Source organism: Pipistrellus hanaki, assembly GCF_964339955.1.
Source record: "Pipistrellus hanaki genome assembly, chromosome: 1".
Lineage (NCBI taxonomy): Eukaryota > Metazoa > Chordata > Mammalia > Chiroptera > Vespertilionidae > Pipistrellus > Pipistrellus hanaki.
The window spans coordinates 145,617,175-145,642,003 of NC_140503.1; the positions used below are offsets into that span (position 1 = coordinate 145,617,175).

At 35.1% G+C, this 24,829-nt stretch overlaps 1 protein-coding gene across 5 annotated transcripts in view; it reads left to right on the forward strand.

The window, feature by feature from the left end:
- The window catches only part of CENPE (centromere protein E), a 67,973-nt gene that overhangs the window by 27,206 nt on the left and 15,938 nt on the right, over nucleotides 1-24,829 (forward strand). For 3 of the 5 annotated variants that reach the window (XM_084901700.1, XM_084901702.1, XM_084901701.1), the window contains exons 16-35: nucleotides 342-509; nucleotides 3,374-3,448; nucleotides 3,665-3,784; nucleotides 5,476-5,598; nucleotides 5,684-5,849; nucleotides 6,149-6,303; nucleotides 6,526-6,840; nucleotides 6,950-7,210; nucleotides 7,364-7,522; nucleotides 9,462-9,752; nucleotides 9,907-10,062; nucleotides 10,473-10,760; nucleotides 10,877-11,029; nucleotides 11,201-11,485; nucleotides 12,080-12,238; nucleotides 12,904-13,185; nucleotides 14,301-14,591; nucleotides 15,157-15,315; nucleotides 16,669-16,773; nucleotides 20,438-20,656. In XM_084901700.1, coding sequence (XP_084757826.1) covers nucleotides 342-509; nucleotides 3,374-3,448; nucleotides 3,665-3,784; nucleotides 5,476-5,598; nucleotides 5,684-5,849; nucleotides 6,149-6,303; nucleotides 6,526-6,840; nucleotides 6,950-7,210; nucleotides 7,364-7,522; nucleotides 9,462-9,752; nucleotides 9,907-10,062; nucleotides 10,473-10,760; nucleotides 10,877-11,029; nucleotides 11,201-11,485; nucleotides 12,080-12,238; nucleotides 12,904-13,185; nucleotides 14,301-14,591; nucleotides 15,157-15,315; nucleotides 16,669-16,773; nucleotides 20,438-20,656 — 3,930 coding nt within the window. The remainder of the gene's footprint in view (nucleotides 1-341; nucleotides 510-3,373; nucleotides 3,449-3,664; nucleotides 3,785-5,475; nucleotides 5,599-5,683; nucleotides 5,850-6,148; nucleotides 6,304-6,525; nucleotides 6,841-6,949; nucleotides 7,211-7,363; nucleotides 7,523-9,461; nucleotides 9,753-9,906; nucleotides 10,063-10,472; nucleotides 10,761-10,876; nucleotides 11,030-11,200; nucleotides 11,486-12,079; nucleotides 12,239-12,903; nucleotides 13,186-14,300; nucleotides 14,592-15,156; nucleotides 15,316-16,668; nucleotides 16,774-20,437; nucleotides 20,657-24,829) is intronic. The other 2 variants (XM_084901703.1, XM_084901704.1) reach the window with 2 other exon arrangements.

The following is a 24,829-nucleotide window of genomic DNA, read 5'->3' on the forward strand; positions in this document are numbered from 1 at the left end:
GATCTTTGATAAAATAGATTTTCCATTATGCACCCTATCTCCTACTCCTGATGAACTTTTCTAGGCAAGCACAAGGCAGAGCATTTGTTTATATAGGCTTTTTAATTCTACTCCTTTCAAAGTAGTTGTCTGTTCTAAGTTAGCTAATTTACCAAAACACAAATTCTTTATTTTGCTGTGGAACAAGCTAAAACATTAGGATGATATTGAAAAAGAGAATGACCTAAACTACCAAATGATGCAAGGTTAAATTTATGTGACTAATCCAAATTTTTAGTTAAGTAAACAAACATATAATCTGAATTCTCTCCAGCTTGAAAATCTGGTTTTGTTTACAACAGGAAAACTTAGAAAGTGAGTTGAATTCACTTCGTGCTGACTATGATAATCTGGTGTTGGACTATGAAAAACTAAGAAAAGAAAATGAAGAAATGGAATTGAAATTAAAAGAAAAGAATGATTTGGATGAATTTGAGGCTCTAGAAAGAAAAGCAGAAAAAGATCAAGAGGTAAGGATATGAAACAACACTAAACTAAAACAACTTTTGTAAGAAATATCATTTTCTTAAAGATATTTATTTGTAAGATTGAGGTTGAGAATCCAGCCATCTTCCATTTGCATACACAGTTAGAGAATTTAAGAAATAATTCATTTATATTGTTAAACCATATTTGTTTCACTGTTCTTATGCTCAAGAGGAAGAAAGAATTAAAAACATCTTTGGGAAGGTTTAGTTAATCTATTTCTTCTATTTGCATTGAAGAAATTTTAATATTTAGCTGCTTCATGTATAGATACTATGTATTAATTATTCTTACATCACATACATTCAATTAAAAATAAAAACTGAAGCTCATTAATTGAGTCACACACAAAAAGATTACAAAATAACACAGAATCTATGTCTTAAAACTCACATTTGACTTTTTATTTTTATTTTTAACAACCATCAGGAGGAAAATAATACAACTCTATTTAGTTTTTCTCAAACACAAATTGAAATTCTTAGTTCTGTGAGATAATCTAAAATATTAAATATTAAAGGCTTACTCTATTTGAAGATTTGTTTTACGATATCCATTGCATTTTAAACTGAAAACATAAGTCTGTGTGTGTACAGTAAAATATGTTCCAACATGTACATCTGGGGGGAAAGTTTAACAAAAGGGGAGTGAACATCCTATTATGATCTGAGGATATGTGCTCTGGTTTGCCTAAGGATTTCATCAAAAATCACCAAAGTTGTGGATAATTTTCAAGTGAGAATGTAATGCAGGGTGTTTAAACAATAAGTTTTGAGAGCAGAATAAACAAGATCAAGTATCATCAGACTCAGAGAACAAGAGAAACTTCAACCCTCTACCTATTTTAACTTTATCTATTTAATTTTATAATTTTCACAACTAGGAGATTTTTGTATTTAAGAAGTTAAATTTCATTTCACCTGCTGCGAATTACAGTTGAAATCTGTACTATTTTGTATACAACAATGGATGATTATTTTCTCCTTGTGCTCATTAATCAATACATTAAATAGTGGTTACACTCAGATCATTACAAAATCACATAATCTTTTCCTGTTCCCAGTACTTAAAATAAAGTACTGTTTCAAATAAAAGTAGGAGAATTATTTTTGCTGAATGCTTTAAAAATTTAAGATTGATTATTTAGTTCTTGCCAGGAACCAATTCCAGCATGTAATAATTATAAGAGTTTCACCAAAAGGTTGGTGAAGCTTGGGTGGCTCAACAAGGGTGAGCCACATATGTAGTTTACCTGTTGGAAACGGCTAAATGGCACTTCCCCCAAACTTGAATAGGATTGTCTGCTGCCAGATAGCACAGGGCATTTTATTGCCTCCTGTTGGCCAAACACCTGACAATGCTTTTGAAACCTTATCCTTTGAAGTGTATATCTCCACCTTGCCTTAGGACAAATTGTGTTAAATAAATAGCATGGGGTCCTTAGACAAGGAAGTAGTCTTCTAGTTCCTTTAGCTGAAGCTCCTCTGATCCCCAATGTCTTTCAAAATTATCTTTCGTCCTTGTACTCCTTCTTAAATCTATGCATCATCCCCATTCTCCAGATTGCTGAACCCTTTGTAAGGCTGGGACAAGAACCCCAGCAGTTCTATATAAATAAATGTTATTTTCTTATGCAAAAGTTAGAAGTGGAAGAAAGGGTAACAGAGCCAATTTAAACTTTAATCAATACAGATGTCTAAACTTTGCTAAAAAAGAGGGTAGCCACTAATTATATTTGGCAATTGATCATTTGAAATGGGGTTAGTGTGAATTGGCCTAAGCATAAAAATTTTTTTTTAAATATTTTCTTAGTTTTTATTATTGATTACAGGAAGAAATTACAATAATATTTTAGATATATTTGGCTAGATAACATATATTAAAATTAATTCTACCTGCTTCTTTTTACTTCTTTTTAATGTGGCTACTAGAAAAAATTAATTACAAATTTTGCCACCCCCAAAAAAATTGGGGGAGAGAGAGATCACATTATATTTCTATTGATTGGTGCTAATCTAAAATAAGAGTGTCTAAACTAGCAGTAGTCTGAAATCTAAAACAAGTTAGAACTGAATTAAACACACAAAAAAGTTATTTTACTTTTTTAGCACAAAAATTGCCAGTACTCAAATATTTAAATGCTACAGATGTTTTGTTAGAAAGGAAACTTTAATGGAAATACTTTCATCTTTAAGTACTTGTATATTAATTGAGCAATATAAAGCAAAAAATATTAGCCTTCCAATATTTCCTATAAACCATCAAAGTAACAGTTGATAATTCCATGCAAATCTTTATAGCTTTGGTAAACGGTAATAATATTGTAAAGGCTCCATAAAACTACATACCATAATTTAAACCTAAATTTTAAATCGCAATTCATTGAAAAGTATGCCAGTATAGATAATTTATGAGAAGAAAAGAAATCTCTTAGGATAAATACATTTCTGTACTTACCCAAAACAAAAGCCTAATAGAAGCATGTTTTTGTAAAGTTTGATTACTACTTTATCTCCTCAAAGTAGTGCATACTAATTTGCTTTTGAAGTTATTGTAGCTTTATTAACAGATGACAAAACTTATTTGGATTATGCTGGGGGTTTTTTCTTGTTTGCTTTCTTCCTGGGGTTTGCAGAGGTTTTGTTTGGTTGTTTGGGCTTGGGGTTTGATTTGGGGCTTTTTGGTACTCTTAAATAATGAAATGCTCTGTTATAGTAGCTTGAATAATTATTTCTCAGTCTCTTCTTACTTGTTGGGTGATTCTGAAGCAGTGATTCAATTTTTTTTTTTTTTTTTTTGCTTTATTAACTATTGGTTTGCTCTGTTGCCTATTCACATGCTCTTACAGATGCAACTAATTCATGAAATTTCGAACTTAAAGAATTTAGTTAAGCATGCAGAAGTATATAATCAGGACCTTGAGGTGAGCATTTATGTTCATATTTCTACTAAGGAACTAGAATTATAAAACAAACCATACATAACTGAATATGATTTATGATTTCAGAAAATAAATATTTCTTAAGTGTCAACTTTTTTAATTTTACTGTTTACCAATTTGAACTATTAATAAGTTCCTTTTAATCCCCTAGAATTCAAATCCAATTAAATTGTTTTACTCTCCTTTGATTTCTTTTAGAATGAACTAAGTTCAAAAGTAGATCTACTTAGAGAAAAAGAAGACCAAATTAAAAAATTACAGAAATACATAGACTCTCAGAATTCAGAAAGTGTGAAAACGGACTTGTCATACTCATCGGTAAAAATCAGGTTTATTTTATTATGTAATGTTAATATTTATAGCATACCTTCATCATCATCATTAAAGCAAATGTGCCAACAATGGTGAGCATTGTAATGTTTTACAAAAATAAGCTAAAGTCATGGTAAAATGCCACTTTTCTCTATTTTAGTATTTTAGTTAATCTTGTTTTACATAAAGTCATATTAAAATGCCACTTTTCTCTATTTTAGTATTTTAGTTAATCTTGTCAATAAAGGACTATATTAGGAACATTGCCATTTTTACAGATAAGGAACCACTCATAAAGAGTTGAGAATACCATCCTTTGAGTCAATATAAACAAGTAGGTTATGAGCTGCCATTAAAAAATTAGTAATTTTAAAATGTTTTTAATTCTTCTGTTTTGTACAAATGCATGTAGAAGTGTGTAGTCAATGTCTTCAGATGAGCACTTATGTTATTGATAAAGATCTAGAACTAAAACACATAAATGAGCATGTTTTCATTAATTTTACTGATATTAATGCAGTCTCATAATTTAAGTAACTATTTTCAACAGTTTTAGTATTTTTCAGAAACTATTGTTCTATATGACTATTTGATACTAGATTGTGGTATTAAGTAACATTGACATGGTGAAATTTTGATGTTTTTATTTATTTGCTCAATACACCTGACTACTTCAAGAAAATTAACAGTTTCTAGTTTGAATTTTTTAAATTGCGATTTGTGTTCTATTCTTTTTGTTTTGAGTTTTTCGTAGTAATCTTTGTTACCTCCTATTAATGACAGATGATTCTTTCTAAAAGTATTCTTGCCTGGCCTGCGTTGCTTAATGGTTGAGCTTCAACCTATGAACCAGGAAGTCACAGTTCAATTCCTGGTCAGGGCACATACCTAGATTGCAGACTCAATCCCCAGTGTCGGAGTGCAAGAGGCAGCCAATCATTGATTCTCTCTCATCATTGATGTTTCTGTCTCTCTCCCTCTCTCTTCCTCTCTGAAATCAATAAATATAAAAATAGATTTTTTAGAAGTATTCTCACTGTTCTGAGTTGTGGGTAAGAAAGTTGCTTTCATATAATCCTGGAGAATAGGATTAATAAAGTAGCAAGCAGAATTGGCCAACTTTTTAAAAAATTGTTTCTTATGCTTCATTAATTCATGCGTGCATTAATATTTTGCCAAGTACATATGGTTGAATTTATTTAAGCTAAAGTCATGTTAAAATGCCACTTTTCTCTAAACATGACTTCTGATTTTTCCCTTCACTAAGTTACCTATTTGTATATTTTCCTATTGGATAATTTTCTTTTCAAGTGGCAATTTAATTTTTTTAAATAGTCCTTATCTGAGGAGGAGAGAGAGAGACAGAGAAACATTGGTGTGAGAAAGAAACTTGTATCTGTTGCTTCCCATATGCCCCAACCAGAGATTAACCCGAAACCAGGGTATGTGCCCTGACCAGGAATCAAACCTGAAACCTTTTAGTGTATAGGACAACACTAACCACCTGAGCCACCTGGCCAGGGCTAATTTAATATTCTTAATCGTAATTATTAACTACTAGCCTATCATGTTTTGGAGAGAATAACTTAAAATAAAAATACATAAGGAACTTTAACATGCTGGCTGAACAAAAGTGTGGTAACGTTTCTAATTCTGAGAAAGTTATATTTCACTAAAATCATTTGTCATGTGTATAGGAAGACACCGGAGATCTAAACCAGAAGAAACAAACTCAGCTTGATGCTGAAATTGTAGCCCTTGATGCCAAGAGAGAATCAGCCTTTCTTAGGAGTGAAAATCTGGAGCTAAAAGAGAAAATGGTAGGTGATTTTTGTAATATTTTCAAAATTGAGCACTTGTAATGATCAGTACATTTTTGTAAATTTTCAATGTTCCTCTTAATAGAAAGAACTTGAAAGTATGTGCAAGCAAATAGAAAGTGATAATCGGTTACATCAAAGCCGGTTGGAGGCAAAAGAGAAAATACAAGTTGATCTGGAGAAAGAATTACAATATTCTTTTAATGAAATAACAAAACTCAACTCCCTTTTAGATGGCAGAGTTCCAAAAGGTATCTTGAAATTTCAGACTACATCTTTGCAAATCTAACTTTCTGTTGAAATGTACCTAAAAGATTTTGCAACAATATTCCAATGATTGAAAATCCATTATTCTCTGATTTTTAATAACTTAATATTAACTTTCAATATTATATGTATCAGTATGTATAAATGTTTCCATGGACTTCAGATTATAAGGGTTAGAAATTGTACATGTTCTTAAAAAAGGTGATTCAAGAAATATTAACATATGTGGAGGTAGATAGACTTTTGTTGGGATGATTTATTTAATTTACCAAAAATTTCCTAGATTTGCTCTGTAATTTGGAATTGGAAAGAAAGATTACAGATCTCCAGAAAGAACTGAAGAAAGAAGTTGAAGTAAATGAAGCTTTGCATGAAAAAGTTAATTTGCTCTCAGAATTGAAATCTTTACCTACAGAAGTAGAAATGCTAAGGAAAGAGGTAAACACATTTTTAAGCAAATAACTTATTTTGATGGTAAAGTTAAATAAGAAAATACACTGTTAAAGAAATAATAAAAATATTGCCTTTTCTCGGTCAAATCTTTGCTTATTTTTCAATATCTTTTTTTTTTTTAATATTTTTTGTGTTTATTTTTGTTTTTCTGAAAACTTCAGTAGGTCATACATTATTACCAATGCTAAGTATTCTTTTTTTCCATAGGTGAATGATAAATCTGAAGAGCTATATCTAGTAACATCAGAAAAAGACAAATTGTGTTCTGAAGTAGTTCATAAGGAGAGTAGAATTCAAGATTTACTTGAAGAAATTAAGAAAACTAAAGATGACCTTGCAACCACCCAATTGAATTATAAAAACATGGATCAAGAATTCCAAGATTTTAAAAATTGTCATATTGAATTTGAACAAAAGTATAATATGGTCCTTGAAGAGAATACAAGAATAAATCAGGAAATAGAAAATCTCTCTAAAGAATCTCAAAAACTTGGTTTAACTTTGGATGACTTAAGGGCAGAGGTTAGTAAAGATACCTTCTAGGGAAATGATCTTTCATCTGCTGTAGTTTGGTTCCATGTATATGACATCGAATGTTCTGCTTTTCACACTATTTTGTCTTATTTTAAAGCTTTCTCAGAAAACCCAAGAACTTCAGCAAAGTCAAGAAAGGTTAAATGAAGTGGAACAGCTGAAGGAACAATTACAAAGTAGAGATTACAGGCTGCAAACTGTAGAAAGGGAGAAAATACTGACTACTGAGAAACTTCACCAAACCTTAGAAGAAGTAAAGACCTTAACCCAAGAAAAAGACGATTTAAAACAACTCCAAGAGAGCCTGCAAGTTGAGAGAGACCAGCTGAAAAGTGACATTGAGGATACCGTAAACATGGTAAGGTTTTGACTGGTTAAATGCTGAAAACTTAGAACATCTTTAAAAACATTATCGGAGCCATCATTATTTATGATCAAGTAGAAACTATAAAATTATTTTCATTGTTTCACCTTATTCTAATGGAAATGATTTTGTATTCCTTTGACAAAGAACATAGACACCCAAGAACAATTACGAAATGCTCTTGAATCTTTGAAACAACACCAAGAAACTATCAACACTCTGAAAATGAAGATTTCCGAGGACAGCTCCAAGAATTTGCCTGTAGAGAAAACCGTAAGAGAAACTAAGGATGAATTTCAGGAAGAGGTAAGGTGTTCCTGTTCAAAGTTTTCATATATTTACATATGAGTTTTCTCCTTAACCTCAAACACTTAAGTACATGATGGTAATCTCAATCTTATTCATTACTCACAGTGGTAATAACTAACAATAATTCATAAACTTCATCCTAATATCTTTGAAATATCTTCTAATATAGCTGCTTACAATCAACTTGGAAAATGGCAAAAAATATTAGTTCACTTTTTTTTTTAATGCCCCTGACTGTAATTGAACCCAGGACTCTTCAGTCCACAGGCCAACGCTCTATCCACTAAGTGAAACCAGCTATGTAAAATAAAATATCAGCTCAGATTTTAATACTAAACTTATTTAGAGTTTACTATAAAATCAATGTGTATATCATATTTAATGCCTATTTCTAATTTTTCAGCCATAATTTTACTAGTAGGTGCTTAAATTTTACCTTACTCATTCTAGGCAGTATGCTTAGTTTTTTCCTGAGACCTTATGAGAATAACTGCTTTAATAACTGGTTAACTAATACATAAGAAAAGCTAGGATAGTAATGGTGATTTTTTTTTTTTAAAGGGTGTATTATGGTATGCTAAAGCTGCCATAACAAAACATCATAGACTAGGTGGCTAAAATAACAAATTTATTTTCTCCTACTTGTGTTCTAGAAGGCCAAGATGGCCAAAATTAAGGTACCTGAAAATTCTGTTTATGGAAAGGCCTTTTTTTCTAGAAAGTAGATGGTGTCTTTTTACTGCGTCTTAACATGGCCTTTCTCCTGTGCACTAGAGCTGAGAATGTGTCCGATATCACTGCCTCTTTTTTTAAGTACATCAGTCCTATGGGACCAGGTCCCACCCTTATGACCTCATTTAACCTTAATTGCCCTCTTTAAATGCCCTAAATCCAATAGCTATATTGGGGGTTAGGCGCCAGCAAATTTTGGGAGGACAATATTCAGTGTATAATGAAATAATTGGAAACAGAACTAAAAATTACTCATAAGTACTTAAAACTATTGAAAGTGAAAGTTTTAGAGAGACAGCTTTTTTTCGTTAATATTCAAAATTATATAGACAAAGATGAAGCCAAAATTACTTTTATTTTCATTCTTTAAATCTATTCCTTCAGCATCTCATAAGGCACTACTGTCTTACTCATTAATTCAGTAAGAAATAAATTTATTCTCCATCCTGATCTTCTTAAAACCCTTTGATAACACAGTTACTCTTGACATCAAGGCCGGAATCCTTCGTAAGGCAGAGGATTCCCAGACCTGGTCTCTAGCATTATTTCAGTTCCTTTATCCTCCTGCTCATTATACTCCAGCAACTCTAGTCCATTGTTCTCCCTCATCTCACGGCCTTCAGATGGTCTCCCTACCTGCAGCATTACCATACCGACTCCCCCACTTCATAAACACTCAGCATAGGTTGTTTGCCGCCAATACACTAACAGGGGTCTTCAAACTACGGCCCGCGGGCCACATGCGGCCCGCAGAGGAGTCTGATCCGGTCCGCCAGGTTTTTTGGGCAGTGAGCACAGCCGAGGTGTTACAGTAGGAATTAGTAGTTCATATAGTCCGGCCCTCCAGCTCTCTGAGGGACCGTGATCTGGCCCCCACTTTAAAAAGTTTGAGGACCCCTGCTAGAAGAACCTGTACTCCTGTTTAGTAAGATTTGAATGAATGTCTACTTTCCCCTAAACTGTCTCAAAATGCCAGAGATCCTGTAAGACTCATTCCTGTTTTATCTCTAGCATACAATAATATGCTGACATCACAGTGAGCCCTCAATATTAAGTGCTTAATACCCGAATAATGGAAGAGTAGGGAAGTGGGAGAATTGCTCTGTAAATTAACCATTAAATCCTGTCTTAATTGTTTTAGAAAATATCCTGACTTCTTTTGTCCTAAAATAAAGTATCTTTACTGTTTTATGATTCTCTTAAGATCCAAGAGGCTCAAGACATACCAGAACAGTCCTTTAATGTGCAGGAAAAAGACAATGAGATGAAGGAAATAATCAGTGAGGTGGAGCAATTGAAGGAGCAACTCCAAGCTAAAGAGTCAGCACTGCTAAGATTAGAAAAGGAAAAACTCAACTTGTCTGAGAGACTTCAAGAAAGTCATCAGGAAGTGAAATCTATAGCTAAGGAGAGAGATGACCTACAGAGGCTGCAGGAAGCTCTTCAGTCTCAAAATGACCAACTCAAAGGAAACGTGAGAGAAATCACAGCTAAGGTTGGTTACATTCTTTTCCTTATGTATGTGTGTGTGTTTTTAACTAATTTGTAAGCAAATATTTTTGTGGAAACTAAACCTTTGGAAAAAGGAATTGGAGTGTAATAGTAATAATGTTTCTATAAATTTCTTACAATTTCCTCTATTAATAAAGCACCTAGAAACTGAAGAGGAACTTAAAGTTGCTCATTGTCGCCTGGAAGAACAGGAGGAAATTATTGATAAGCTGAGAGTGAATCTTTCAGAGAAAGAAACTGAATTATTAAGTTTCCAAAAGGAATTAGAAACAATATCTGAATTACAGGAAAAGGTGAGTTGGGCGTGAAGGTACAGTGGGGAAAAAATCTGAGGGAAGTAGCTAACTGAATTACAAAGAATACTTATTTTTACACACTAAATTGTTTTGGAGAGCATACTGGGGTTTTTTACCTAAAAATAAATAAATAGCATTTACACACACACACACACACACACACACACACACACACACAGGGGTGGGTAAAAGTACATTTACAGTTGTTCATATGGAAAGACATAATGGTTATGATTATTACAAACAGAATAAATTGCTTTGTGTACTCACAACTATAAACCTACTTCTCCCGTTATATATACATATATATCACATAAAAATACAACATACATACATGTATATGCAGATAGATATAAAGACAGACTTTATGCATTTGTATATATACTTTTTGGCTATTGTTGTTTAAGATGCAAGAGCTTCATGAAAAACAGGAACAACTTATTTGCTTCAAAGAAATCAGTGAGACTCAGGAAAAAATGAGTGAACTGGAACAATTAAAGGAGCAACTCAAAGCCAAAGATTCATCACTAGAAAGCATAGAAAGCGAGAGGCTCACGTTAATTGAGAGACTTCAGAAAAGTGAAGAAGAAATGAAAATTATAATTAAAGAAAGAGATGAACTGAAAAGGGTGCAAGAGGCCCTTCAAATGGAGAGAGACCAACTCAAAGAAAACATTGAAGAACTTGTAGCTGAAGTAAGTTTCCCTCTTCTGATGTTTTTGGATACAAAAATAGTATTAGGGTGATAACAATGCTCACTATTAACTTCTATTCATTATTAACTTTTATTCATTTTGCTCCCATCATAAAGAGACAAAAAATCAAAGAGGAACTAAAAACTACTGATATTCTTCTGAAGGAGTACCAAGAAACTATTAGTACAAGGAATATTTCAGAAAAGACAGATCAAGGAGCAAATATTCTGAGAAATTTGGAAAATTCAGATGCTGAATTATGGGGAGAGGTAGGTCTTGTTAAGTTGGAAAATGACATCTGATTCTTGTGTTCCTTGTGTTCCTGTGAAAGTAAAAAGTTCATAAATTAAACTAAATGTAAAAATGATTGACTTAATTTAGAAACACATCTTTTTTCTAAAAACCTGCCTTTGCTCTAATTTGTTTTATGATTTTCTTAGATTCAAGAATTTCCAGTAAAAGAACATCAGCTTGAGATGAAAGCTGTAAATGAGACTGAGGAGAAAATATGTGAAATAGAATACTTGAAGAAACAATTTGAAACCCAAAAGTCAACTGTGGAAAACCTAGAAATAGAGAACATAAGGTTAACTCAGAGACTCCAGGATAACCTTGAAGAAATGAGATCTATTACAAAAGAAAGAGATGACCTTAGAAGTATGGAGGAGACTCTCAAAGGAGAGAGAGACCAGCTCAAGGAAAACCTAAAAGAAACTGTAATTAGAGTGAGTTACCATCTTTTCCCCATCTATTATAGTAAAAATGACACTGTGTCCCAAAAGAAGCATAGGTAAGAGGGTTGATGGGAGTGTAAAATTGGTGCAGCTTTAGAAGGTTGAAGGAGGAAGAGGGAGTGTATTTGGTGATGTCTTCCAAATATTATAGTAAGTTTGTTCATTTACCCAAAAGTTCAGTTGTACCTATTTATTCTGCACACATTAGCATAACCATAGGAAGATATTTATAGAAGGATATTCATAGCAGCAAGTTGTAATAACAAAATAAAGCAAACCAAAAAATAGGGAAAATTCTGTTAGTAAGAGACTGCTTGCATAAGTGTAGCACATTCAGACCATGGAATGCAATTCCACAGATAAAGAATGAGGTAGAGCTATGACTTGGAAGTATCCTGATAGGGTAAAGGGGAAATTGTAGAGTAGTATATCTAGCTTGTATTAGCATCTGAGAGTCAATTGGAGGATGAACTCTAGGAGGTATAAGGAGAGAGAAAAAATTTTACTTCTTACTCTGTACTTTTGTACATATGGTCTGAATTGTGTTCATCTGAATATATTATTTTTCTTTCTCTAATAATAAAGGACCTGGAAAAACAAGAGGAACTAAAAATTGCTCACAAACATCTGAAGGAGCATGAGGAAATTATTGATGTACTCCGAAAGACTGTTTCTGAGAAAACAAATGAAATGTCAAATATGCAAATAGATTTAGAAAACAAAAATAGTGCCTTAAAAGCACAGGTATTGAAGTTGTTTCCGAAGTAATAGTTTTAAATCAAGTCTTTTGTGTAGTGCAGTGGTCGGCAAACTGCGGCTCACGAGCCACGTGAGGCTCTTTGGCCCCTTGAGTGTAGCTCTTCCACACAATACCATGGACTGAGTGAGTCTATTTTGAAGAAGTGGCGTTAGAAAAAGTTTAAGTTTAGCCGGGACCGGTTTGGCTCAATGGATAGAGCGTCGGCTTGGGGACTGAAGGGTCCCGGGTTCGATTCCTGTCAAGGGCATGTACCTTGGTTGTGGGCATATCCCCAGTAGGGGGTGTGCAAGAGGCAGCTGATCGATGACTCTCTCTCATCAATGTTTCTAACTCTCTATCTCTCTCCCTTCCTCTCTGTATAAAATCAATAAAATATATTAAAAAAAAAAAAAAGAAAGAAAGAAAGAAAGAAAGAAAGAAAGAAAAAGTTTAAGTTTAAAAAATTTGGCTCTCAAAAGAAATTTCAATCATTGTACTTTGATATTTGGCTCTGTTGACTAATGAGTTTGCCGACCACTGGTATAGTAAAACAGGATATAAATTAGCCTAAAATTGAGGACAAGTAGAGATTTTGTCTACATAATTTAGAAACTAATGTTTAGCTTTTGTTATCTATTTATATCTTAATTTATTGTATGATTATTTCAAGATCCAAGAAGTTCAGGAGAAAGAACATCATCTTCTTGAGGTAAAAAATGATCTCAAGGAAACTATATATCAAGCAGAGCAATTAAAGAAGCAATTGGAGGCACAGAATTCAATCTTGGAAAGTACAGAAACAGAGAAATTAAAGTTGACTCAGAAACTTAATGAAAACCTTAAAGAACTAAAATGTGTTACTACAGAAAGAGATAGCCTAAGGAGAATGGAGGGAACCCTCCAAACGGAGCGAGACCAGCTCAGAGAAAGCCTCAGAGAAGTAGAAGCTAAAGTAAGTTACACTCATCCCTCTTCCTCGCGAGGAAATGTGAGCCCTTCTTTGATAGAAGCATACACAAATGCACACATAAACCTTAAGGTTGTTCATTGTAACAGTATGTAACAGAAAATGGGAAACAACCAAAATGTAAATCAGTAGGAAACTGGATAAAGATGAGTGATGTGTCAGGTAAAAAGAAAAAAAATTAAATAGATTTGAGTGTCCTAATTGGGAATACCATAATAACTCTTAGTGAGAAAAGCAGGTTGTAAAATAGTATGTGCATAATGTGTTTGCCTCTGGAAAGGAGAGGTTTGTGGGGAAGGGAGGGAACAGAAGAGGGAAAAGCTTTTAACTTTCTAACAAAAATGTAGAGTAAGAATTAGAGTTCTGTTATTTTTACTAAGAAAATATGTTACTTTCATTTAAAAATAATTGTTACCTTGCCTAGTTGATATGGTTTAATGGTTGAGTGTCGACCTATGAACCAGGAGGTTATGGTTTGATTCTCGGTCAGGGCCCAGGCTCAGATTGTGGGCTCCATCTCCAGTAGAGGGCATGCAGGAAGCAGCTGATCAGTGATTCTCACCATTGATGTTTCTATCTGTCCCTCTTCCTTCCTCTGTAAAATCAATAATATATTTTTTTAAAAATACTAGTTAGAGTGAGAAGTAATAGTTTTATTATTTTTACTAAGAAAATATAATACTTTCATTAAAAATAATGCCAGTTAATCATAATAGGGAAAAACTGAAAATAATGCAAATACCTATCAAAAGAACTGTAATTTATAAGATCAAAAGCAGGCAAAACTCATCTAGGATGAGAAAAGTGTCAGAATAATGGTTGTAGGATGGGATACGTAGCAACTTTAGGATGGGTCTTTGAAAGGTTCTATATTTTAATCTGGGTTGTAAGTATATAGATGTTAAGAATAATTGAGCTATATATACATTTAAGAATAGACCACTTTTTTATTTATACCTCAAAATGAAATAATTTCTGTGTGGAATTATGTATTCATTAAAGCAAAATGGAAAAACTTGTCTAAATCAATTTAGAAACTTCTTTATCCTTCCCTTAAAAACCATCTGTCTGCTAACATGTTATTTTATGATCATCTTAAGATCCAAGAACTTACGGCAAATGAACATCAACTCTTAAAGTTAAAAGAAGAAATCAGTGAGACGCAGAAGAAAATGTCTGAAATGGAGCAATTAAAGAATCAATTCAAAGCCCAAAGTGTAACTCTGGGTAAAATAGAAATGGAGAATTTAAATTTGGCTCAGAAGCTTCATGAAAACCTTGAAGAAATGAAATCTGTAATGAAAGAAAGAGATCATCTAAGGAGAGTAGAAGAAACTCTCAAACTGGAAAGAGACCAGCTCAAGGCAAATCTGCAAGAAACCATAGTTAGAGTGAGTTGTGCTCCTGTCCATCCAGTAAACATGTTTTTAATATATCAATAAGAGGCTCCATTCTTTGAAAATAAATGATACTGTTAGTCAAATGTAACTGTTATAATTTTTTATGAAGACAGTTTGGTAATATCTTATTAAAAATGTATTAGCATATGTATTTGCTACAGCAATTCCATGCCTATGAATTTAATCTATCAGTATATTCATACATTTTGGGCAGAAACAGCAGCCTTTACTGCAACATTGTAATCCAAATGTCTACCCATAAGACACTCACTAGATGGAGCTCATCTGTGTAATGGAATACTAAGCAGAAGTATAGGGCGTGAGATAGTGATTTAGAGAGATGTCCAGAAAGGTGAAAAGTAAGTGGCAGAGTTTATCAGGGAACAGGACTGGGATAGGTGGAACTTTTACTTTAGATCCTTCTGCACTATTGTAATGTAGTGGTGGGATGGTGGTGGTTTTTAATGATAAGCATGCATTTTTTAAGATTTTGTTTAACCAATTCATTAAGAAGAAGTAATGTTTTTTATGTCATTTTTCAATTCTAATTATAAAGGATCTGGAAACACAAAAGGAACTAAAAATTGCTCGTATTCATTTGAAAGAGCACCAAGAAACTATTGACAAATTCAGAGAAAGTGTTTCAGAAAAAACAACTCAGATCTCAAATATTCAAAAGGATCTTAATAAATCAAAAGATGATTTACAGATAAAGGTATGTGTTGTTTTGTTCTTTTGGGAGTGACCAAAATTATTTGTGAAATAAGGATATAGATAGATATATAGACATATATATGTGTGTATATAATTATATATATATATATATATATATATATATATATATATACATACATACATACATATATACATATATAACAAATAGACACTAGTTTCCTTCTTTTAAGAGATTCTCATTGCATTCTAACTTGTTTTATAATTATCTCAAGATCCAAGAACTTCAAAAAAAAGAGCTTCAACTTCTTAAAATGAAAGAAGATATCAATATAAGTCATAAAAAAGTGAATGAAATGGAACAATTGAAGAAACAATTTGAGGCTCAAAATTTATCTATGCTAAGTGTGGAAATGGATAACTTACACTTGACTAAGAAACTTCATAAAAGCCTTGAAGAAATAAGAATTGTAGCTAAGGAAAGAGATGAGCTAAGGAAGATAAAAGAGTCTCTCAAAATGGAAAGAGACCAATGCAGAGAAACTTTAAGAAAGATAATAGCTAGAGTGAGTTCAGAATCTTCCCCTATCTAGTAACTATAAGAATCAAGCTTTTTTGAAATGGTTTGTTTTGTTATATTTTTTTTTTTTCCAGCAAATGTCTACAAACAATAAAGGGTAATCGGGAAAAACCCCTGTATTTTTCACACAAATAGAAAATACAGGGGTTTTCTTAAAGCCACAGTGTTTTTTAAAGGGTTTCAAAACAGGGAAATAGTATTATTCTCAATTTGCAGGATTATATTTGTAAAAGATTAAATATCCCATTTCACTACTTCTACATAAGAGTTTTAGACATGGGCTCTTGTTAATGAAGTTAGATGGGAAAAAGTTAAACAAGATGAATACCAAAAAAAGTGAAGTATTCTATCTCCTAAAAATATGTGGTTCTCCCATTTTTTCCCCAATGAGTTGAGATCACTCAATATAAGATGTAGTAGTGCTATTATTCATTTTCTGTCCATTTTTAACATTGCTTTTGAACTACAGGTATAATGTTTAATTCTATTTTTTAAAATATATTTTATTGATTTTTTTACAAAGAGGAAGGGAGAGGGATAGAGGGTCAGAAACATCCATGAGAGAGAAACATCAATCAGCTGCCTCCCGCACACCTCCCACTGGGGATGTGCCCGCAACTAAAGTACATGTCCTTGACTGGAACCAAACCCAGGACCCCTCAGTCTGCAGAACGATGCTCTATCCACTGAGCCGAAGGAGTCAGGGCTAATTCCATTATTGAAACTTGATATATAATACGTAATTGAAAAAGTATGTGTAGACATTCCCTATGATTGTAATCATAGTTGACACCTTATTTCCTTGTGTCAATGCAGGACCAACAGAACAACAAAGAAATAGTAAAATCTGAAAAAAAGTTACTGTGTGATGAAAAAGAGCACCCTACAGAAAGCCTGAGAGAAAAGTGCTTTAGGATAAAAGTAAGTGCCCCCTGTTTAAATTACAAATGAATATCTGTACCCTGCAGAGGTCAATGGCAGCGATTTTCAAGCAGTGTGCCGCAAGAATTTTTAAAGCATGCAATACCTGCTCTGGCTGGGTAGGTCAGTTTGTTAGAATGTCGTACCGATACACCAAGGTTGCAGGTTCGATCCCTGGTCAGAGCACATATAAGAATCAACCAGTGAATACATAAACAAGTGGAACAACAAATGAATATATATCTTTCTACTTACCCTCCTCCTCCCCACCTCAATCTCTCTCTCTGTCTCCCCCTTCCTCCCTCCCTCTAAAGTCAGATGTGTGGTGTTTTTTAATTTTTAAACATGTAATACCTGACTAGTCAGGGGTAATGACCTCTTTTCCCTTAGATTGTTAAATAAAAAAATAAAAAAAATGACAACAGTCAGCACAACAATCGGTTGTGAATGAATCAAAAGTATTCCTTTTTGTTGTTGTTTGTTGCTGGATTTGGCAAAAACATATACTTTAGGGTGAGTCATAGAATTTTAATAGTTTATATGTGCCCATGAGATGAAAAAGGTTGAAAATAGTTTGTCTGTGGAATGAAAAGATAATGGTCAATATGTTCCTAAACTTTCTAGTGCAGGCATATAGGTGTGCATATTTACATACATAAACAAAAAGCAGTGGGGCTTCTGGTTTAAGGCCTCACTGGAAAGGTGACATTTGAGTAAATACCTGAAAGAGGTGAAGGATGGAGCCATAGCCATTCAGGTACCTGCTGGGCCAGAGTGTAGGCAGGAGGAACAGCAAGTACGAAGCTCCTGTGCAGAGCCTGCCATGTGGGTCCCTGGAGCATCAGGAAGGCAGAAAGCTAGTAAGAAATGAGGTCAGAGTTAATGGGGAGGAGGCAGGCTGTGGGGCTTTAAAAAGACCGAGTTTTAAAAAGACTGAGAGAGATGGAAATCCTTTGCAGACTTTTGACCACATGAGAGACATGATCTGACTTACATTTGAAGGGCTGACTCTCACTGCTGTGTTGAACAGAGTGGAAGCAGGAAGACCATTTGTAATCCATGCAGATAGTGGCTTGGTAGCAATGGAAGTGAGGAGTGTTTGGAGATATTGAAACCAATCATATTTTCCACTACTCCTATTAGAATGCAAAATCACTGAAGACGTGTTTTCTGTTTAGCATATCCCTAATGGGAGTTAGCATTCAATATGTATCTTTCTCTCTCCCTCTTGTTTTGTTCTTTTTTTGTATTGTTTTCTCTGTCCTTTCAGGTTTTCTTTTTTATCTTTGTTCTTTATTTCCCTTTAGTTTTTGTTGTTGGTGTTCTCTCTGTTCCCTCTTTCGCTTTGTTCTCTCCATTTTTCTGTTTTATATATTTTTACTTTCTCTCAATTTTCTATTTCCTCTCTCCTCTCTTTGGTCTCTGTTTTTTTGTTCTCGTCACTCCATTTTCTCTTTTATTTTCTCTTCTCTGTGTTCTGTGTTCTTGCTTTATTCTCTCTGCTCTGTTTTCTCTGTTCTTTTTATTTTCTTGGTTCTCCCATTTTGTTCTTTTACTTTTTGTTCTGTTTGTTCTCTTATCTCTGGTGTCTGGGTTATTTCTCTTCACTTTGTTTTTGTTTTTTCTTCTTTCTCTTATTTTTTTTTCCTTTTTCTTTGTTTTCTCTTTGATTTTCTTTGTTGTATTTGCTATATTTTTTCTTGTTCTCTCTAATATCTTTTGTTTTCTTTTTTCTCTTTGTTCTTTTCTTTTTCTGTTCTCATTTCTTTCTCTTTGTTTTCTCAGTTCTCTGCATTTTCTTTTTGTTCTGTCTTTTTTCCCTCTGTTTTCAACTTATTCTCTTTATCTCCATTTCCTTTATTTTTTCTTTTTTTCTCTTGTTCTCTCTCTTCTCTATTTTTTCTCCTTTCTTGGCTTTCTCTGTTCTCTTTTTTTTTTTCTCTGTTTCCTCTGTTCACTCTTAGCTCTCTCTGATTTCTATGTGCTCCTTTTAATCTCCTTGTTTCCTGTCAACATGTGTCTATTAAAAGTACAAATGAATGACTGCTCCATACCATAATGTGATTTATCCTAAGGTCAAAGGCAGGAATCACCTCTCCAGCATACCAGATTAGTGAATATCTTATCTATTTTTTTTCTTTAAATTAAGAGGGGGGGGGGGGGGGGGGAAAGCTCACTATTGTCAGAAGCCCCTTATTCTATTATTTAGTGCTCTGAACTAAATGGTTATTCTGTATAATAAAAGGCTAATATGCAAATTGTCCCCTCAACAAGGAGTTTGACTGGGAGTTCAGCCAGGGGGGAGGCTAGCCAGGCCATTGCCTTTTGGTCCCTCCCCCTGGCCGGGCCCAATGCCAATCAAGGTGGGCTGGGAGACCCCACCTGTGCACCAATTTATATACCGGGCCTCTAGTTTATGATTGTATCAACTTAAACTTAATTTGTCCCTCCACTTACACTCAGTCCACTGTGAGTCATTTGAGCTGATGGACCTAAGCTTACTGAGTGTCTACCACATGCCAGGCACTACGTTTGGTGCTTCACCTCATGAGATAGGTTGTATTGCTTCATTTATATACATAGAAGCTAAGGTGGAGAGAGGAAGTTTAGTCGTTTTCTAAGATCACATAGCTAGTTCTTTCACACATTTAATTCCACTATAGCTAGTAAGTTGGTAGAATCAGGATTTGAAGCCAGATCTGATGAAGTTTAAAGCTTGGGTTTTGAGGTTTTTTTTTTTTTGTTTGTTTGTTTTTAATATATATTTTATTGATTTTGTACAGAGAGGAAGGGAGAGAGATACAGTTAGAAACATCGATGAGACAGAGTCATCGATCAGCTGCCTCTTGCACACCTCCTACTGGGGATATGCCCGCAACCAAGGTACATGCCCTTGACCGGAATCGAACCCGGGACCCTTCAGTCCCCAAGCCGACGCTCTATCCACTGAGCCAAACCAGTCCCGGCTTGAGGTGTTTTTATAAATATAATTTTATTTCCTTTAACATGTAATGTGTACATATTTTATAGATTATATCAATATAGGTTGAAATATTAACTTGATTCACATAGGAAACTTTGTGGCAGTTATTGTAGTCTTTTATTTTGTGGTTGATAAATGTCTCAATGATTTTTCCTGTCAGAAAGTGGCAGAGCTAGAACCTGAACTCTGACAAAATGTTAGAAAACTCAGGTTCTAGGCAAATACAAAGGTATGAAGAGGCTATGTAGCTAGTTTGATTCTTAGTTACTTGTTTTATCTGCTACCTCACACTGCCATTGTAAACATGACCCAGCAATCAGCCTTGAGCTACAATATATATTACAACATTGAATTCACTTAAATTTCTCCTCAGACTTTGTAAATGCTTATTCGAATCATGGAAGATTAAAAGAAAATATCAAATGTTAAAAATTGTTAATTCTGATTTTCTTTGTTGTACTTGCTTAAATTTTTTTATTTTCACAATAATTATGTATTATTTCTATAATCCAAAATCAATAATATCAGTTTCCTTTTGTTCTTTTAATCACGGTGGTTTTAATTTATTACTCTGTTACAAAAAATATAAAAGCATAACTTTTGTTTTAATTCTAGGGCTAGAACTACTTATTGTTAAATTAGAATCATTTGTTAAGTTGAATGAATTCTAATTTCCTTTAGGAGCTTCTGAAGAGATACTCAGAGATGGATAACCATTATGAATTCTTACATAGATTGTCTCTTGACTTGGAAAAGGAGATTGAAGCCCAAAAACAGCTTTCAGTTAAAATAAAAGCAAACCTCTCACTTCCATTTCCACAAACCAAAGAGATTCAAAAACTTCTCACTGTAAACCAAAGGTGTTCCATGGAATTCCACCGAGTCATGAAGAATCTAAAGGTAACACCTTTTAGTAATATCTTTCTAAATATTGCTATAAATTTTGGTTGAAAACTTCATTGTATTTAAGTCCACTCTTTGTGAGTTGACACATTTGCTTCTTAGTATATGTACTTCTGTCTGAATTAAAGATTACATGGGTCCAAGAATAGTGTGCAAGATTCTCAGTGTACCAAAACCTGGTCATTCAGTAAAACCTGAGCTCTGCCGATGGGCCTAGACACAGGTATGAGTAACATCTCAAATATTTCATAGCCTAGTGGGTGAGGCAGATATACAGACAGATAGTAGTAGTAAGTGTAGTGATAGAAGTATGTGCAGGTTATATGACATACTAGGAAAAAAGTTAAAGAAGGTAAGACCGTAGTGGAAGATAGACTTGTTCAATGAAGCTTGGATGGAGTTCATTTTGCAGATAATGGGGAGCCACTGAACAATTATCTTAAGTGTTGGCAGTAATGTGATTAGATTGCCATTTTAGATGCTTCACTACAGATAAAGAAGTGAGTTTGCAGGGGATACACCTAGTGGCAGAAAGAAGAGCCAAGAAACAGTTGTCAGATGGGATGTTATGGGTGGCTGAACTACTAATGAGGGATTCTATAGGGATAGAAGAGATGAAATAAATATTAAGTTTAAAATCACAGTCTGTTTGATAGTGGAGGTAAGCGAGAAAAGTTGAGATTGTATCCCAGGATTTGAGTTTAGCCAAGTGTGTGAGTAGTGGAAAGAGGAATGGGAATGAGGCAGGAGAACAAGATCAAGTGTTTACTTTGAGATGTTATCATGGGACATTTAAGAAGAGAAACTCACTAGGCATTGTCAACCAGTGGTCAATGGCGCTAATTCAGTGCCAATGGAGTCCCCATTTTTGGGTGTGGCGAAGAAGGAAGTTTATTCAGCTCAATTGTGATAGATATAGCATAGCTGTGAAAGCTCTGCTCTGCTCCCTACTGTTCCACCCTGCATTGTGTTGGTCTGCTCCACTCTGTTCTAGCAAGATATCTTCAGTGTTTCAGCTCAGCCAGGGAGAGGCAGGCTTCAGGCTTCCGGGGAAAGGGAAAGGATTCTCTCAGAGCCAGCGAAGAGCTGGCCTACATGGGCAGAAGTTCCCACCCCTGTCTCTGATTGGTCTGTCCTCATACCCATGAGGACTCCAAATCCTCACAGTTTGATTGGTCCAAAAGGCACTGTCCTATTAGAATAGAACCACTCTGGCTGAAACCCCACAGCTGATAGGGAAAGCCTCAGTCCTTCGGGTTGAAATGGGATCCCAGGAATCCTTTATAAGGGCTGGCTCAGATGGCTGAAACACAGTACAGAAACAGGTACTGCATTGCAGAGCCAGGCAATTCAGTGTAGGCTTCTTCGTGAAATGCAATTTGCATGAGAGAACCCTGTGCAAATATCGCTGCTAGGCTTTACTTTTTAAAATTTATTTGAGCCCAGTTAGCCACTAGGAGCCCTCCTTAGTAGGTGAGGTGTTTTTTGGGGGGATTTTTTGTTTTGTTTTGTTTTGTTTTTGCCTCAAGGCTCACAGCATTTAGCTGTAAGTCTGAAGTTTGTCAGGAGAAGAGTCAGGACTAAAGATAAAGATTTGGGATTCATCAGCATGTTTGTGATGGATAATATAACATGTGTAAGGTCACCAGAAAGCATAATCAATGTATATAAAAACCCAGGGACCAGAATTGCAGAACAACCAGAATGACCAAAATGACCAGTAGCTATGATGCGCACTGCAGCAGTCAACTGGACTGATCCAGTCCCAAACAGCCCATCCCTCCAGCTGGCCCCAGCACCTTGATCGGGGGGCAGGGCCGACTGGCCAACCACCTGAGGCCCTCCCCTGCACTGGCCCAGCCTGATGGACCCCCATCAGGGTGGGCCAGCCAGATCTCACCAGTGCAGGAATTCATGCACTGTGTTCCATGAATTCTAGTATAGGAATAAAAGGCTTGAGATAAAAAGAGAACTTGGGAAAAGATAAATTTTCAAGATCTGTAACAGAAAAGAGAAAGCAACACATGGGATCAAGGTTGGAAAAGTGAGACAGGAGAGAACCAAATGGAAGTGCTATCACTCAGGACAGTGAAGGAGAGTAAGTCAAATAACTCAACAGCCAGAATATGAACTGAAGAGGTCCCCTCAATTTGTTGATAATAGAGGAGAATCCAAGATGGCTGCCGAGGTAAACACCTAGCCGCAGCCACACACAACAATTTCAATAAAATACAACTAAAATATAAAATGGACATTACCCAGAACTACAGGAAAGTCGACTGACTGGAAATTCTACAACAAGAAGCAAGGAGAAAACCAGAAGGAAGCGCGGAGGAGCTGTAAAAGACTAAGTTCTAGGCCAGACCCCGGGGACACAGGCTCAAACAGAGGGAGCTGGGCTGTAAGGCCGAACCCCGGGGGAGCGGTGAAAGGAGGTCCCGGAGGCTCACACATTGCGCACAGAAAAGGGACAGGTGGCTGTGCCGCGGGATTGCCCTGGTGGGAAGGAGACAGGAGACAGGGGCTGCAGACTGCTCTGAACGCCACCTCCAACTCCACTTCCAACTGAACTGAACCCCAATACCAGGCTCATTGGGGGAGAGACTAGACTGTTTGGTAGCAGGCAAAAATCGAGGGCACGTTTCTCTCAGAGGCACTTGCAGCGAGTACTGAAGGACCCTGAGACGCAGGAGCCGCATAGGGCGCGCTGACGGAAGCCTAGGCTGTAGGCTCCAGCCTGAAACCCCACCCCATCTGTAGCTGCGAAATGCGACAACGAAATCGATCACAAACAAAGGAAATGGAGGACAAAAAGCGACTGGATATAGAGTTCAAATCTACGCTTATAAGGTTTTTCAAGAATTCCCTAGAAAAGATCGATAAGACCTATGAGGATATGAAAAGGGATCAACTAGAATTAATAAGGAATCAATAAGAAATGATAAGGGATCAACAAGAAATAAAGAATACATTGTCTGAAATAAAAAATATTATACAGAGTCCTAAAAACAGAATGGAAGATTGCAAGAATCAAGTCAAAGATTTGGAACATAAAGAGACAGAAGACACTCCTCCACAGAAGCTAGAAGGGAAGAGAATCCAGAAAATTGAAGATAATGTAAGAAACCTCTGGGACAACTTCAAGCGAACCAACATCAGAATTATGGGGGTCCCAGAAGATGAGAGAGAGCAAGATATCGAAAACATACTTAAAGAAATAGTGACAGAAAACTTCCCCCACCTGGTGAAAGAATTAGACTTACAAGTCCAGGAAGCACACAGAACTCCAAACAAAAGGAATCCAAAGAGGACCACACCAAGACAAATCATAATTAAAATTCCAAGAGCAAAAGACAAAGAGAGAATATTAAAAGCAGCAAGAGCAAAGCAGGTAGTTACCTATAAAGGAGCACCTATACGATTGTCAGCTGATTTCTCAACAGAAACCATGCAGGCCAGATGGGAATGGCAAGAAATATTCAAGGTGATATATAGTAAGAACCTACAGCCAAAGATAATCTATCCAGCAAAGCTATCACTCAGAATCGAAGGTCAGATAAAGAGCTTCACTAATAAAAAAAAAGCTAAAGGAGTTCATCAACACCAAACCAGAATTATATGAATTGCTGAAGGGGGTTCTTTCAGAAGAGAAAGTAAATAAAGATAAAAATTATGAACAACAAATACGTAACTATCAACAAATGAATCTAAAAACCAAGGAAATTTAAAAAAAAAAAAATCTGATGAACAATATTAACTGTTGAATATAATAGAATCAGAGGTATGGAAGGGGAGTGAAATGACGATTCTTGGGGAAAAGGGGAGAGGGGGGTGTGGGAAGAGACTGAATATAAACTGTGCACCTATGGATGAGGACAATGGGGAGTGGGGAAAGGGCAGAGGGTGGGGTGGGAACCTGGTGGAGGAGAGCAATGGTGGGAGGGGGAAAAAAGGAACATTTGTAATAATATGAACAATAAAAATTTATTTAAAAAAAATTTGTTGATAATAGAGCTCATTGGGACCTTTGTCAGAGCAGTTTTAGTTGATTAGTTAAGGAAGAGGCCAAATTATAAGAAGTTAAGGAATGTGGAAGTTGAGGAAATAGGGAGCAAGTGTCTCTATTTGGTTAAATTGCCCCTCGGGTTCTAATAGTCTTTCCCAAATCCT